The following is a 17,784-nucleotide window of genomic DNA, read 5'->3' as shown; positions in this document are numbered from 1 at the left end:
TATGGGACTCTGTGGGGGGGACTATGGGACTCTGTGGGGGGGACTATGGGACTCTGTGGGGGGGACTATGGGACTCTGTGGGGGGGACTATGGGACTCTGTGGGGGGGACTATGGGACTCTGTGGGGGACTATGGGACTCTGTGGGGGACTATGGGACTCTGTGGGGGGGACTATGGTACTCTGTGGGGGGGACTATGGTACTCTATGGGGGACTATGGGACTCTATGGGGGACTATGGGACTCTGTGGGGGGGACTATGGGACTCTGTGGGGGGGACTATGGGACTCTGTGGGGGGGACTATGGGACTCTGTGGGGGGGACTATGGGACTCTGTGGGGGACTATGGGACTCTGTGGGGGGGACTATGGTACTCTGTGGGGGGGACTATGGTACTCTATGGGGGACTATGGTACTCTATGGGGGACTATGGTACTCTATGGGGGACTATGGGACTCTATGGGGGACTATGGGACTCTATGGGGGACTATGGGACTCTGTGGGGGGGACTATGGGACTCTGTGGGGGGGACTATGGGACTCTGTGGGGGGACTATGGTACTCTATGGGGGACTATGGGACTCTATGGGGGACTATGGGACTCTGTGGGGGGGACTATGGGACTCTGTGGGGGGGACTATGGTACTCTATGGGGGACTATGGGACTCTGTGGGGGGACTATGGGACTCTGTGGGGGGGACTATGGGACTCTGTGGGGGGGACTATGGGACTCTGTGGGGGGGACTATGGGACTCTGTGGGGGACTATGGGACTCTATGGGGGACTATGGGACTCTATGGGGGACTATGGGACTCTATGGGGGACTATGGGACTCTATGGGGGACTATGGTACTCTATGGGGGACTATGGGACTCTATGGGGGACTATGGGACTCTATGGGGGACTATGGGACTCTATGGGGGACTATGGGACTCTATGGGGGACTATGGGACTCTATGGGGGACAATGGGACTCTATGGGGGACTATGGGACTCTATGGGGGACTATGGGACTCTGTGGGGGGGGGACTATGGGACTCTATGGGGGACTATGGGACTCTATGGGGGACTATGGGACTCTATGGGGGACTATGGGACTCTATGGGGGACTATGGGACTCTATGGGGGACTATGGGACTCTATGGGGGACTATGGGACTCTATGGGGGACTATGGGACTCTATGGGGGACAATGGGACTCTGTGGGGGGGACTATGGGACTCTGTGGGGGGGACTATGGGACTCTGTGGGGGGGACTATGGGACTCAGTGGGGGGGACTATGGGACTCAGTGGGGGGGACTATGGGACTCTGTGGGGGGGACTATGGGACTCTGTGGGGGGGACTATGGGACTCTGTGGGGGGGACTATGGGACTCTGTGGGGGGGACTATGGGACTCTGTGGGGGGGACTATGGGACTCTGTGGGGGGGACTATGGGACTCTATGGGGGACTATGGTACTCTGTGGGGGGGACTATGGGACTCTGTGGGGGGGACTATGGGACTCTGTGGGGGGGACTATGGGACTCTGTGGGGGGGACTATGGGACTCTGTGGGGGGGACAATGGGACTCTGTGGGGGGGACTATGGGACTCTGTGGGGGGGACTATGGGACTCTGTGGGGGGGACTATGGGACTCTGTGGGGGGGACTATGGGACTCTGTGGGGGGGACTATGGGACTCTGTGGGGGGGACTATGGGACTCTGTGGGGGGGACTATGGGACTCTGTGGGGGACTATGGGACTCTGTGGGGGGGACTATGGTACTCTGTGGGGGGGACTATGGTACTCTATGGGGGACTATGGGACTCTATGGGGGACTATGGGACTCTGTGGGGGGGACTATGGGACTCTGTGGGGGGGACTATGGGACTCTGTGGGGGGGACTATGGGACTCTGTGGGGGGGACTATGGGACTCTGTGGGGGACTATGGGACTCTGTGGGGGGGACTATGGTACTCTGTGGGGGGGACTATGGTACTCTATGGGGGACTATGGTACTCTATGGGGGACTATGGGACTCTGTGGGGGGGACTATGGGACTCTGTGGGGGGGACTATGGGACTCTGTGGGGGGACTATGGTACTCTATGGGGGACTATGGGACTCTATGGGGGACTATGGGACTCTGTGGGGGGGACTATGGGACTCTGTGGGGGGGACTATGGTACTCTATGGGGGACTATGGGACTCTGTGGGGGGGACTATGGGACTCTGTGGGGGGGACTATGGGACTCTGTGGGGGGGACTATGGGACTCTGTGGGGGGGACTATGGGACTCTGTGGGGGGGACTATGGGACTCTGTGGGGGGGACTATGGGACTCTGTGGGGGGGACTATGGGACTCTGTGGGGGGGACTATGGGACTCTATGGGGGACTATGGGACTCTGTGGGGGGGACTATGGGACTCTGTGGGGGGGACTATGGTACTCTGTGGGGGGGACTATGGGACTCTGTGGGGGGGACTATGGGACTCTATGGGGGACTATGGTACTCTATGGGGGACTATGGGACTCTATAGGGGACTATGGGACTCTATGGGGGACTATGGTACTCTATGGGGGACTATGGGACTCTATGGGGGACTATGGGACTCTATGGGGGACTATGGGGGACTATGAGGTGGGGCCCCCTATCCTGGGCCTGTAGGTATACTGAGGTGGGCCCCCCTATCCTGGGCCTGTAGGTATATCGAGGTGGGCCCCCCTATCCTGGGCCTGTAGGAATACTGAGGTGGGCCCCCCTATCCTGGGCCTGTAGGTATACTGAGGTGGGGTCCCCTCTCCTGGGCCTGTAGGTATACTGAGGTGGGGTCCCATCTCCTGGGCCTGTAGGTATACTGAGGTGGGCCCCCCTATCCTGGGCCTGTAGGTATCCTGAGGTGGGGCCCCTTATACTGGGTCTGTATGTATACTGAGGTGGGCCCCCCTATCCTGGGCCAGAATGTAGATGTAAAACAATAATAAAAAATAATATATAGGCCCATAAATTGTTCAGAGACTACAGTCACCCTAGTCATAGACTGTTCTCTCTGCTACCACAGGGCAAGCGGTACCGGAGCGCCAAGTCTAGGTCCAAAAGGCTCCTAGACCCCCACCCCCCTTGTTTTTACACTGCTGTACCCCTCTACATTGGCTCTGTACCGTAACACCCTGTATATAGCCTCCACATTGACTCTGTACCGTAACACCCTGTATATAGCCTCTACATTGACTCTGTACCGGTACCCCCTGTATATAGCCTCCACATTGACTCTGTACCGGTACCCCCTGTATATAGCCTCCACATTGACTCTGTACCGGTACCCCCTGTATATAGCCTCCACATTGACTCTGTACCGGTGCCCCCTGTATATAGCCTCCACATTGACTCGGTACCGGTACCCCCTGTATATAGCCTCCACATTGACTCTGTACCGGTACCCCCTGTATATAGCCTCCACACTGACTCAGTACTGGTACCCCCTGTATATAGCCTCCACATTGACTCAGTACCGGTACCCCCTGTATATAGCCTCCACATTGACTCAGTACCGGTACCCCCTGTATATAGCCTCCACATTGACTCAGTACCGGTACACCCTGTATATAGCCTCCACATTGACTCAGTACCGGTACCCCCTGTATATAGCCTCCACATTGACTCTGTACCGGTACCCCCTGTATATAGCCTCCACATTGACTCTGGACCAGTACCCCCTGTATATAGCCTCCACATTGACTCTGGACCGGTACCCCCTGTATATAGCCTCCACATTGACGCAGTACCGGTACCCCCTGTATATAGCCTCCACATTGACTCTGTACCGTAACACCCTGTATATAGCCTCTACATTGACTCTGTACCGGTACCCCCTGTATATAGCCTCCACATTGACTCTGTACCGGTGCCCCCTGTATATAGCCTCCACATTGACTCTGTACCGGTGCCCCCTGTATATAGCCTCCACATTGACTCGGTACCGGTACCCCCTGTATATAGCCTCCACATTGACTCTGTACCGGTACCCCCTGTATATAGCCTCCACATTGACTCTGTACCGGTACCCCCTGTATATAGCCTCCACATTGACTCAGTACCGGTACCCCCTGTATATAGCCTCCACATTGACTCAGTACCGGTACCCCCTGTATATAGCCTCCACATTGACTCAGTACCGGTACCCCCTGTATATAGCCTCGTTATTATTATGTAATTTTCTTGTGATACTTTTTTATTTTCTTTCATTTTTTACTGAAGTTAATTTAGTAAATATTTTCTTAGCTCTATTTCTTGAACTGCATTGTTGGTTTAAGGGGCTTGTAAGTAAGCATTTCACTGTAAGGTTCCTCCAGATATACACCTGTTCTATTCGGCGCGTGTGACAAATACAATTTGATTTGATTGGAAATGATGCTGAAAAATTATATTGTTAGAAGCCACTATCTATCTACGATATTAAAGGTCATCTACCCCCTAAAATATCTAATAAAAATGTCTTACAATAAGCTATGAATTTGCTAAATGTATGATATGTGACGAATTCCAATTTGTTGTGGCTAATGTTAGCTAGGTGGCTAATGCTAACATTAGGTAGGTGGCTAATGTTAGCTAGGCTAGGGGTTATGGTTAGCATTAACATTAGGAGTTAGGTTTAAAAGGTTAAGGTTAGTGGAAGAGTTAGCTAACATGCTAAGTAGGTGCAAAGTTGCTAATTAGCTTTTTTTTTTAAAGTAATTAATGATGAGATTCAAACACACAACCTTTGGCTTGCTAGATGTCACATTAAAACCCTCCCCATCCACCACGACCAACCACCCTCCTTTCATTTTTTTGCCTTAATAAGTACCGAACGTAACATATCATACTAATTGGAGTGTCCTGTATTTACGTGTACTATGTTACGTCTAGTCTATGAGACCAGGTTGAGATATAAGGCAGTTGCAACAGGTAGACAGAACAGCACCCCTGTGACACAGAGACAACAAGAGAAAAGTAGAGGTACAAGAGGACAGGACTGTGTTGTGTAAAATGCAGAAAGATGATGTGCTGGTGGAAGTTAAGCATGTACATAAAGACCTGACGTGGCGCTGACAGACAGTGAGGTGATTTCAGAACGGGACAAAGACTTGAGATGAAATAAGCCTCCTCATTCTCCCCTTTTTGTCCTCGGATCAGAATCGAAAAAAAAAGAAAAAAAAACCAATCTCTCAAATTGTCTCGTCTCTTTCTTCCAGTCCAACCGACAGACCTGTCTCCCTGGGGATTAGATAGATTTTTCTGCTCTCCCTTCACCTCCAAATGACATCCTGGTTGAGATGGATTACAAAGGAGGGAGAATCAGCAGGTAGAGAAAGAGAGGAATATAGATAGAGAGAGATATAGATAGAGAGAGATAGAGAGGGATAGAGAAAGAGAGGGATATAGATATAGAGAGATATAGAAAGAGAGGGATATAGATAGAGAGAGATATAGAAAGAGAGGGATATAGATATAGAGAGATATAGAAATAGAGGGATATAGATAGAGAGAGATATAGAAAGAGAGGGATATAGATAGAGAGAGATAGAGAGGGATAGAGAAAGAGAGGGATATAGATAGAGAGAGATATAGAAAGAGAGGGATATAGATATAGAGAGATATAGAAATAGAGGGATATAGATAGAGAGATATATAGAAAGAGAGGGATATAGATAGAGAGAGATAGAGAGGGATATAGATTTAGAGGACGAGGGCCATTCCCCCCCAGATAGAGAAAGAGAGGAATATCAAATCAAATCAAATGTATTTATATAGCCCTTCTTACATCAGCTGATATCTCAAAGTGCTGTACAGAAACCCAGCCTAAAACCACAAACAGCAAGCAATGCAGGTGTAGAAGCACGGTGGCTAGGAAAAACTCCCTAGAAAGGCCAAAACCTAGGAAGAAACCTAGAGAGGAACCAGGCTATGAGGGGTGGCCAGTCCTCTTCTGGCTGTGCCGGGTGGAGATTATAACAGAACAGAATAGAGAAAGAGAGGGATAGAGAAAGAGAGACCTGGCAACAAGACTGGAGAGGAACTCACCGAGCCTGGCAACAAGACTGGAGAGGAATTCACCGGGCCTGGCAACAAGACTGGAGAGGAACTCACCGGGCCTGGCAACAAGACTGGAGAGGAACTCACCGGGCCTGGCAACAAGACTGGAGAGGAACTCACCGAGCCTGGCAACAAGACTGGAGAGGAACTCACCGGGCCTGGCAACAAGACTGGAGAGGAACTTACCGGGCCTGGCAACAAGACTGGAGAGGAACTCACCGGGCCTGGCAACAAGACTAGAGAGGAACTCACCGGGCCTGGCAACAGGACTAGAGAGGAACTCACCGGGCCTGGCAACAAGACTAGAGAGGAACTCACCGGGCCTGGCAACAAGACTAGAGAGGAACTCACCGAGCCTGGCAACAAGACTGGAGAGGAACAGAGGAGGAACAAAGAGGAGGAAAGATAGGCGGGGTGATGGACAGCGCCGCCGTGCTCCCTGGGACATAGACTTTCACGACAGAGAGACGGTAATTTAGGGCTTCCGCACACACATACACAGACACGCGGTTCATTACACACACAGTAGATATAACTGTAACTATCTGTAACTCGCCCCATCCTAGAAACCCACCGGCCAATTGGAATCTACTGTCATCATTCTCTCTCTCTCTCTCTCTCTCTCTCTCTCTCTCTCTCTCTCTCTCTCTCTCTCTCTCTCTCTCTCTCTCTCTCTCTCTCTCTCTCTCTCTCTCTCTCTCTCTCTTTCTCTCTCTCTCTCTCTCTCTCTCTCTCTCTCTCTCTCTCTCTCTCTCTCTCTCTCTCTCTCTCTCTCTCTCTCTCTCTTTCTCTGTCTCTCTTTTACTCTCTCTCTGTCTCTCTACTCTCTCTTTCTCTACTCTTTCTCTCTCTCTCTACTCTCTCTCTCAGACAACATTTTTCTCATTTGTATTTGTTTTTTTGCCATTCTTTTGTGCTGCATTTTGATTCATTTTCTCTCTGCTCCCATGTGGTAAACGATAGGGCTTGGATTGGAAAAGCAAACTGGAGAATTGGGTCTTAAATTGGGCTTTGTTGAGGAAGCTGGAGCCCACGTTCTCTCTGTTCACTATTCCCATGGACTACTATGGATTTTATGACTCTCGTTCTATAGCAGCAACACTTCAAAATGTGTGTGTGTGTGTGTGTGTGTGGCTAAAACTACTAAACACACTGAGTATACAAAACATGAACACCTGCTTTTCCATGACACAGACTGACCAGGTGAATCCAGGTGAAGCTATGATTCCTTATTGATTTCACTTGTTAAATAGTGTAGGGGAGGAGACGGGTTAAATAAGGATTTTTAAGCCTTGAGACATGGATTGTGTGTGTGTGCCATTCAAAGGATGAATGGGCAAGACAAAAGATTTAAGTGTTTTTTTAACAGGGTATGGTAGTAGGTGCCAGGTGCACCGGTTTGTGTCAAGAACTGCAATGCTGCTGGGTTTTTTCACGCTCAACAGTTTCCTGTGTGTATCAAGAATAGTCCAACACCCAAAGGACATCCAGACAACTTGACACAACTGCGGGAAGCATTGGAGTCAACATCTCCCGGGTGGCGCAGTGGTCTAGGGCACTGCATCGCAGTGCTAGCTGCGCCACCAGTGTCTCTGGGTTCGCGCCCAGGCTCTGTCGCAGCCGGCCGCAACCGGGAGATCCGTGGGGCGACGCACAATTGGCATAGCGTCGTCCGGGTTAGGGAGGGTTTGGCCGGTAGGGAGGGTTTGGCCGGTAGGGATATCCTTGTCTCAGTATGTAAAAAAAAATTTAATAAAATGTATGCACTCTACTGTAAGTCGCTCTGGATAAGAGCGTCTGCTAAATGACTAAAATGTAAATGTAAACATGGACCAGCATCCCTGTGGAAAACTTGACACCTTGTGGAGTCCATGTCCCTGACGACTTGAGGAGGTTCTGGGGACAAAGGGGTAGGTGTTCTTAATGTTTGGTGCACTCAGTGTATATCATGTCACTGCAGTTTGATATATGTCCACACGGTGGCACTGTGGTAATGTACCTTCATCCCACAATGTTTACGTTTAGTGATCTGATGTTGGTTTCAAATCAAATCACATGTTATTGGTCACATACAACATGGTTAGCAAATGTTATTGCGAGTGTAGAGAAATGCTTGTGCTTCTAGTTCTGTGCAGTGCAGTAATATCTAACATGTAATCTAACAATTCCCCAACAACTACCTAATACACACAAATCCAAAGGGGTGAATGAGAATATGTACATATAAGTATATGGATGAGAGGCATAGGCAAGGTGCACACGGTCCCGTGTGGCTCAGTTGGTAGAGCATGGCGCTTGCAACGCCAGGGTTGTGGGTTCATTCCCCACGGGGGGACCAGGATGAATATGTATGAACTTTCCAATTTGTAAGTCGCTCTGGATAAGAGTGTCTGCTAAATGACTTAAATGTAAATGTAGATGGTATAAAATACAGTATATACATATGTAATGAGTAATGTAAGATATGTAAACATTATTAAAGTGGCATTATTTAAAGTATCTAGTGATCCATTTATTAAAGTGGCCAATGACTTGAGTCTGTATGTTGGCAGCTGCCTCTCTGTGTTAGTGGTGGCTGTTTAACAGTCTGATGGTCTTCAGATAGAAGCTGTTTTTCAGTCTCTCGGTCCCTGCTTTGATGCACCTGTACTGACCTCGCCTTCTGGATGATAGCGGGGTGAACAGGCAGTGGCTCGGGTGGTTGTTGTCCTTGATGATCGTTATGGCCTTCCTGTGACATCGGGTGCTGCAGGTGTCCTGGAGGGCAGGTAGTTAATTGTCACATATAGGGACAGATATAATGCTATAGAGCAAAAACATGTGTACATCAGACCACAGGAGGAGAAGGCGACACTTAAGTGCATAGGACAGCTGGACACACTAATGTTAGAGGGAGACATAGTCTACTAGTCCTAATAAGGGCAAACACACCGAAGAGCACACCAAACTAAACATAAGTACGAAGGCCAAAGACATAGGCCCATAGGATAGATGGACATATATTATTTATTAGGACACGAAGGGGTCCTGCCGCCATTATAACCTAACTGAAAGCAGATCATGTGTTTTCAGTGGGGACATGTGGGGACAGGACATGCATAGGGCTAGGCTACTGGTCGGGCTAGGCTACTGGTTGGGCTAGGCTACTGGTTAGGTTAGGCTACTGGTTGGGCTAGGCTACTGGTTCTAAAGCTATAAGATGAATACAAAAGAAGATGGAAGAGAGAGATGTGTAATAAATGATGTTTTTTATGTGACCTTAACACATAGCTATAATACTGATATAATGCCTTCTTTATTAAAGCAGGCTTTGGTGTGACACTTTGCTACACCCCACAGTTAAACACGTTCTGCCTGTGCCAGATACTAACCACACTCCCACACACAGAGATAGATGGCTGACACAGACCGTTTATGAGCACTGATAAGGCAAGGGGGCGCTCTGACCTCAGGGGGGCGCTCTGACCTCGGGCGCCAGCTGCTGGTGTCTGCATCAACATCTTGTCAAGGCAAGAAACAACCCAGACATGCATACCACACTAAACGAGCACGCGCATGCACACACACACACACACACACACACCCCTGTTTCAGGCTGGGTCTCTGAGAACAAAGAACAGTGCAAAGAGCCAATGGGACAATAACACCAGCATGGAGGGGACAGGCCTCCACTTCCAACGACCAGTCAGGCGCACGATCTACCAGAAACTACATACGTCACTTACTGTATAAAATGTAATACACCCTATGGGTCGGGGCTTCTTCTGCTAGCTCCCTCTGAGCTAAATGGACGAGCCCGTGATGTCAGATATCTTTACCTCTTAATAAACTGCCTTAATATCATACCTTATCCACCTGGTCTAGCGTCTCAACTTGGTCTCACTCTTCTAGTAACTGTATCATCAACATTAACAGATGCCAGTAGAGATGTCAGCAGAGATGCAGGAATTGTGCAACAAGGGAACAAGACAGAAAGAGTGAACATTGTTAAATTAACTCATAGGCTGGGATATTAATCTACCATTCGTATGCTATAGCCTATACATTAGGCCTAGCCTTCATTACATTTAGGCGACCACCACCTGTGCTATCTATGCCAGCCAGAAACAAACAAATGTTTTTGTCTTACTCACGTGTTGTGCCAATTCGTCAGTTTAATTAAATGCGCAATAAAATAAAAGGTAGGCTATTGTTACGGAGTCTAGTTGATAGGTAATCGACTAGCTGGACTGTTCCCCAGACTCCACGCGTAGGGATTTGTACAATGCTTAACAATGCTATTGAACTTGACATTGGTGTCTGTCTTTATTCCTTAATCCGACATATCATACTGAAACAGCTATAGCGCCTGTATCACTGGCCACTGACGTCAATTCAATGTCTATTCCACGTTGGTTCAATGTAGGCAAATGTCATTGAAATGTCATGGAATAAAACCGTTGATTCAACCAGTGTGTGCCCAGTGGGTATGAAACCCTGGCTGCTGAAATAGGCAACATATTGTAACGACCCTGGGTTTATAAGCGCGGAAATCGATTCTGCCGTTCGATCATGCTTTTGCGGCACAGTCGATAGCGCGCCGGACCTCGGACTAGAAGGTCGAGGGTTCGAGACCTGCTCCCTGCTTGTTTCATTACATTATTGCAAAGCAAGGAATCCCCATTCTCCACTGAGCACATTTGTGGAAATGTCAAGTTCCCTTTCTCATCCATAAACTCATATCAAGAGCAAGTGCGCTGTCCAGCAGCTCACGTGCCTTTTCATTAGGAAGGATGTCTAACGTGGATCCCTAAAATAATGATTATGATCACATTTCCTCAATTTAAATATGTTTTTCCTATGGCGACACCTATTTTGGCAGCCCGATCATGAGTGATCATTGTAGCCAAGCCTTTTATCATCTAGACATGATATTGAAATATCTTCAAGTCCAGAATAAATCCACCAGGCTTCCGGCATAGACTTCATTGAATTAAAACAAAATAAAGAATTACAGGGGGCAGTTTGGAAAAGACGAATCCCGTATAAATATTCCTCTGGAATGAGGCACATTACTGGTGTAATAATTACATAATAACCAACGTGGTTAGTAATACTATAGCTGTCGCTCTCCCCCCACTTCAAACTTTCCATGTCAATGAATTTGATCGGCAACATGATTCTAACATTATGATATAACGTAGCCCATGGCTAGTTTCTGATGGACTACAGCCAAGATTTGAAGGTGAGCCCGAATAAGTTTTTAGGAAAGAAGAAATGCGATTTGTGTTTGTCCGAGGTGCGCTTTGATAAATGGGTCATTTTACTGTGCGCGCGAATGTGTGTTTGCGCTAATTATCAATATGTCCATTCATAAAGTCTCCTAAAGTAGCCTGTCTGGACTCCATCTCTTAATAAGAGAGGGCCAAATAATATAATTGAAATGAGCATAACAAAATTGTAAAAATGTGTAAGTCATGATGACAGGTGCCAGTTTTGCGTGTCTTTCCTCTCGTTCATCGGATGTAACTGAAGCAAACGTAGCTCGATTGAATCTTGTAGGATAATATTTTTCCGTATCATTATTTCTCTCATTGTGGATTCCTCTCTGGCTACAGTAGTCACTTTGAACAACATGCTCTTGCATTGACAGCAGATCGTAACGGTATTGTGTGTTGTTCTTAAAATTATAATTCTATATTGCGCCAAAATTTGCACGCACCACATGTTTCATAATGTTGTCATGGAAAATATGAATGTTGTTAACTTAAATGCTCATATTGAATGTTGAGATGGCCAAAGACACTGGCCTTTCGGCAATGACAAGGAGTAGCAAGGTTGAAATGTTAGATAAAGGCTACTGGCTTATGGCTGGTGACGCGAACGGGCAAAAGCGGGGAGAGCGGAGCGCAACCTTGGTGCATCGTCCACAAACATACAACATCGCTTTTCCATTAAATATATGTTTGAATATATGTGAAAACACAGAATCCTACTCATTACTCCACGTGCTAATTACATCACTTTTATTTTGAGTAGACTTCGCTTTGAATGGGGCACCCGGCTCACATCCGGGAGTAGTTCTCTTCCAAAACGAATGGAATCAAATTTCAACCGGTGCAAATCACACCTTACACGGGCGCCCAGGCCAGGTTCATCGAATCCCCTCCTTATTGACCACGCGTACACGGTTCATGCATGAGCACCAATAACATTAACTGCATCTTTTGAAATAACCAATAGTATGACCCCTTTTTTTCATTTTAAAATATGACGCATGGTTCAAGTAACCAATAGCCTGTCTAGAATTTTTTTTAAATTTTTTTTTTTTAAAGCAACGCTCTGATCAACCGTTAGTTACAGAAAAGACAACGATCGGTTTGGTGGTTGATAGATTTAGCAACCATTTAATTAAATATTTTCACGACTATTTATCGTCACATATAGTACAATGAGGGAAATTGTTCACCTACAAGCGGGTCAATGTGGAAATCAGATCGGCGCCAAGGTGGGTAATGTAGCGATCTGCTGTTTGCTAATAATGTGTTAGCTAAAGGCCGCGCTAACATCAACTTAGTTAACGGTTTTAACGTTATTTGACCTTACTAGCAAACATTAGTTTGCTAATCACAAGTAACTAACGTTAGCTAGCTACCAAGTTTGCCACATTAATGTTAGCTAGCTACCAAGTTTGCCACATTAACGTTAGCTAGCTACCAAGTTTGCCACATTAACGTTAGCTAGCTACCAAGTTTGCCACATTAATGTTAGCTAGCTACCAAGTTTGCCACATTAACGTTAGCTAGCTACCAAGTTTGCCACATTAACGTTAGCTAGCTACCAAGTTTGCCACATTAACGTTAGCTAGCTACCAAGTTTGCCACATTGATTAAAATTAGCTAGCTATGTCTGTTCAGTTTGCCACCGTCCAAGCTAACTAACGTAGCCAACTGATTTTCTTTTTGTGTTAGTTTTGGGAGGTGATTAGTGATGAACATGGAATAGATCCAACCGGGACATACCATGGGGACAGCGACCTTCAACTGGAGAGAATAAATGTCTACTACAATGAAGCAACTGGTCGGTAAAAACACACAACAAATAAAACTTCATCAGCAGAGTACATAATGTAACTTGGGAGCTTTGTAGTTTGACTATCTGACATGGATTCTATTGTATTTGTGTCCCAACAACAGGAGGAAAATATGTCCCCAGAGCCATCCTGGTGGATCTGGAGCCAGGCACCATGGATTCAGTTCGGTCTGGACCATTTGGACAAATATTTAGACCAGATAACTTTGTCTTTGGTAAGTGGATTTTGTAAATGTAAATAAGTAACGTTGGCTAAACTACTAGCTAGCTAGGGTAGATATCATCTGTCAATATGTTCAATGTGTAGCCTAATCACTTAGGTCATACAACACATAACTTCAACTAGCAAGTTGGGGGGAAATGTACGAGTGGCCTCTACCTCTAAATGACTATTGAAAATGTCTAACATTTATTTAATTGTTGTGGGTTTTTTTTCTGCTCACAGGGCAGAGTGGTGCTGGTAACAACTGGGCTAAAGGCCACTACACAGAGGGAGCAGAGCTGGTGGACTCTGTTCTGGATGTGGTGAGGAAAGAGGCTGAGAGCTGTGACTGTCTACAGGGATTCCAACTCACTCACTCCCTGGGTGGAGGCACAGGATCTGGCATGGGAACTCTACTGATCAGCAAAATCCGTGAAGAATACCCAGACCGAATCATGAACACCTTTAGTGTGGTGCCCTCTCCCAAAGTATCGGACACTGTTGTTGAGCCTTACAATGCTACCCTCTCCGTTCACCAGCTTGTAGAGAACACAGATGAAACCTATTGCATAGACAATGAAGCCTTGTATGATATCTGCTTCCGTACCCTGAAGCTGACCACCCCAACATATGGTGATCTAAACCACCTGGTGTCAGCCACCATGAGTGGAGTCACTACCTGCCTGAGGTTCCCTGGCCAGCTGAATGCTGACCTGCGTAAGCTAGCCGTCAACATGGTTCCCTTCCCCCGCTTGCACTTCTTCATGCCTGGCTTCGCCCCCCTCACCAGCAGAGGCAGCCAGCAGTACCGTGCCCTGACTGTCCCCGAGCTCACCCAGCAGATGTTTGATGCTAAGAACATGATGGCCGCCTGCGACCCCCGCCATGGTCGTTACCTCACCGTGGCCGCCATCTTCCGAGGCCGCATGTCCATGAAGGAAGTGGACGAGCAGATGCTGAACGTCCAGAACAAGAACAGCAGCTACTTTGTGGAATGGATCCCCAACAACGTGAAGACGGCCGTCTGCGACATCCCACCCCGCGGCCTCAAGATGTCCGCCACCTTCATCGGCAACAGCACGGCCATCCAGGAGCTGTTCAAGCGTATCTCTGAGCAGTTCACAGCCATGTTCCGTCGTAAGGCCTTCCTGCACTGGTACACCGGGGAGGGCATGGACGAGATGGAGTTCACTGAGGCTGAGAGCAACATGAATGACCTGGTGTCTGAGTACCAACAGTACCAGGATGCCACTGCTGAGGAGGAGGGGGAGTTTGAAGAGGAGGGAGAGGAGGATATGGGCTGAAGACTGACTAGGTCCCCCTGTCCCTTGGTTCCCCCCCCCTATCCCTTGGTTCCCCCCCCTATCCCTTGGTTCCCCCCCCCTATCCCTTGGTTCCCCCCCTATCCCTTGGTCCCCCCCCCTATCCCTTGGTTCCCCCCCCTATCCCTTGGTTCCCCCCCCCTATCCCTTGGTTCCCCCCCCCTATCCCTTGGTTCCCCCCCCTATCCCTTGGTCCCCCCCCCCTATCCCTTGGTCCCCCCCCCCTATCCCTTGGTTCCCCCCCCCTATCCCTTGGTTCCCCCCCCCTATCCCTTGGTTCCCCCCCCCCTATCCCTTGGTTCCCCCCCCCTATCCCTTGGTTCCCCCCCCCTATCCCTTGGTTCCCCCCCCTATCCCTTGGTCCCCCCCCCCTGTCCCTTGGTTCCCCCCCCCTGTCCCTTGGTTCCCCCCCCCTGTCCCTTGGTTCCCCCCCCCTATCCCTTGGTTCCCCCCCCTATCCCTTGGTCCCCCCCCCCCTATCCCTTGGTTCCCCCCCCCTATCCCTTGGTTCCCCCCCCTATCCCTTGGTTCCCCCCCCTATCCCTTGGTTCCCCCCCCTATCCCTTGGTTCCCCCCTCTATCCCTTGGTTCCCCCCCCTATCCCTTGGTTCCCCCCCCCTATCCCTTGGTTCCCCCCCCCTATCCCTTGGTTCCCCCCCCTATCCCTTGGTTCCCCCCCCTATCCCTTGGTTCCCCCCCCTATCCCTTGGTTCCCCCCCCTATCCCTTGGTTCCCCCCCCTATCCCTTGGTCCCCCCCCCCTATCCCTTGGTTCCCCCCCCTATCCCTTGGTTCCCCCCCTATCCCTTGGTTCTAGTAATATCCAGTTCTTTGTTAACAGAAAATCGTTTGTCTTTTTAGAATTCTGGGTTTTGTGCATTTGCTTGTCATTTTCTCAAAGAAAAAAACTAGTTTAAGGATGAACACAGCCTAATGCTTGTGAATAAACACTAGTTATTCAGTGGGAACAATTTATTAAAATGTTAAGCGTTCAGTAAGGGAAGGTGAAATGACAACCCGTAAAGCGTTTACATGTTATCCTGATACTGTTTGTTAATTCACAGGGGTATGTTTTCAATGAATAATGTAATATGACTTTGCATGAAGAACAAACAAGGCGGCAGAAACATATAATACTAAAGATTGTTTCACTTTTCATTACCTCCCAAGAGAGACTCAATCCTACGACAACATGAAATGTTTATGCTGTTATTAGACTCAACCAGTGATATATATACACTAGATGACTGCCAGGGGGTGCCAGGGGGTGTTTTGAGGCCATCTTGGCTCTCCCCCACCGTAGTCATTTTATTTTTGAAAGCTGTAGAAATGCGTTGACTATATTTGTTTTTGTCATGTTTATTATATTACAGACACCTTCATGCCTTCTGTTAAATTAAATTGCCAGCTAAAATGTTTAAATAAATTAAAATTTTTGGGGAAAGTAGTATTGTTACTGTCCCCACTACAGCAAAAAAATACATGTCATTTTGCCCTTGAAACATTTAATTGAAATACTGTAGTATTCCACTCATTCCTGTGGTGGATTGCTACTGCCAATAAGTATCTACAGTGTCTGAAGGCCAGGGGGTAGGGTCAGCTAGGAGACTCCTGTCCCTGCAGACTCCCTGCCACTCAGCATCCATGAGAAGTATCTACAGTATCTGAAGGCCACTCACCCCCTACTAAACATTACACCACAGACCAACCATGGCTATTTCTACGGCTATTTGTTTCTAGTTTTTCCATCCCATTCTCACCCACCCCAATGACCACTGATTCCATGGTCACCCATCACAGAGAAGGGCTTCTGACCCCACTGGTATTTACATGGTCAAAAGAGCAGCATTATTTAAAGAGCCATGTTATATATATATATATATATATACACACACTGTATGATTCATAAGGTGCATTTGTAAAGTATTCAGACCCCTTCCCTTTTTCCATATTTTGTTACATTACCGCCTTATTCTAAAATGTATGAAATTTGACAAAATGCACATTATTAAAAAAATAAACACTTAAAAGATACAGTATAAATATAATATTAAAGTATTGGTGTTATCCTCCAGATACATAGTACACCTTTTAAAAGTCATTTTTAAAGTTGTCGAGCATGATCAAAAAATATTTCCTTGGTTTGGTCATTCGTTAGTCTCTCCATTAGTGGTCACTGTTTGTGAACTTTCTGGAAATCAGAAGCAAATCAACAAATCAGAATTTTTGACAGACTTTACAAAGCAAACATGTCTATTTTCGCCGCCAATAGATATGTGTGCTGTATAAATGGTTTAACTGAATATCTAATACATATTTGTCCATGTTTATGTTGAGCAGTTTGGCTTTTGGTTGTTTTCTAGTCTACTCCATGGAAAAATAGTTACATGTGATGAACTGAATCAAATCCTTGTCATGTCATGTAATAATAGATGATAAACAATTAAAAATAATGATGCTGTTTTGATGATCAAAACTTCACAAACAGTGACCACTAATGGAGACTAACGAATGACCAAACTAAGGAAATATATATATTTTTTGGTGCAAATAAGAAGAAATGGGCCAGGTCAGGCAGATTGGTCTACTGCAGAGTCACCTGTCACACAGGAGGATCGACTGACTGCAGTTCTCTGACAGGCTGCCGAATGGCACCTTATTCTATTATTTCCCATAGGGCTCTGGCCAAAAGTAGTGCACTATGTAGGGAATAGAATGCTATTTGGGATTTTTTTTAAACACCATGTTGACTAATACAGAGACTATTCACAGTGAGATCATTTCTGGGCTCTGGTCAGGCCACAGGGAGAAGTATGATGAGCCAAGGCCAAGTGAGTCGATGACGGATGCTGCAAAAATGATCAATCAAGAATCTTGTAAATTCTTGGGTTTGAAAGAATCATCCCACAGGCAAGCAGGGGAGAGCAGAGCCAGACCAGACAGTTCCCCAGACCTGCAGGGGAGAGCAGAGTCAGACCAGACAGTTCCCCAGACCTGCAGGGGAGAGCAGAGTCAGACAGTTCCCAGACCTGCAGGGGAGAGCAGAGCCAGACCAGACAGTTCCCCAGACCTGCAGGGGAGAGCAGAGTCAGACAGTTCCCAGACCTGCAGGGGAGAGCAGAGTCAGACCAGACAGTT

At 47.5% G+C, this 17,784-nt stretch overlaps 1 protein-coding gene across 1 annotated transcript; it reads left to right on the top strand.

The window, feature by feature from the left end:
- The first annotated feature begins 12,360 nt into the window (after positions 1 to 12,360).
- On the top strand, positions 12,361 to 14,699 carry LOC139546212 (tubulin beta-4B chain-like). Its single transcript, XM_071354336.1, has 4 exons — positions 12,361 to 12,539; positions 13,003 to 13,111; positions 13,228 to 13,338; positions 13,569 to 14,699. Exons 1-4 carry the CDS (start codon positions 12,483 to 12,485, stop codon positions 14,627 to 14,629), a joined length of 1,338 nt encoding a protein of 445 aa, XP_071210437.1. The 5' UTR covers positions 12,361 to 12,482; the 3' UTR covers positions 14,630 to 14,699.
- Positions 14,700 to 17,784: the final 3,085 nt, after the last annotated feature.

Source organism: Salvelinus alpinus, chromosome 20 (genome assembly GCF_045679555.1).
Source record: "Salvelinus alpinus chromosome 20, SLU_Salpinus.1, whole genome shotgun sequence".
NCBI classification, from domain to species: Eukaryota; Metazoa; Chordata; class Actinopteri; order Salmoniformes; family Salmonidae; genus Salvelinus; species Salvelinus alpinus.
This window is presented reverse-complemented; position numbering and strand designations above follow the sequence as displayed.

Coding starts and splice junctions, on each gene's coding strand:
- LOC139546212 (XM_071354336.1), top strand. CDS start 12,483: ATGAGGGAAATTGTTCACCTACAAGCGGGTCAATGTGGAAATCAGATC. Junction 12,540..13,002: donor GAAATCAGATCGGCGCCAAG/GTGGGTAATGTA, acceptor TTTTTGTGTTAG/TTTTGGGAGGTGATTAGTGA. Junction 13,339..13,568: donor ACCAGATAACTTTGTCTTTG/GTAAGTGGATTT, acceptor TTCTGCTCACAG/GGCAGAGTGGTGCTGGTAAC.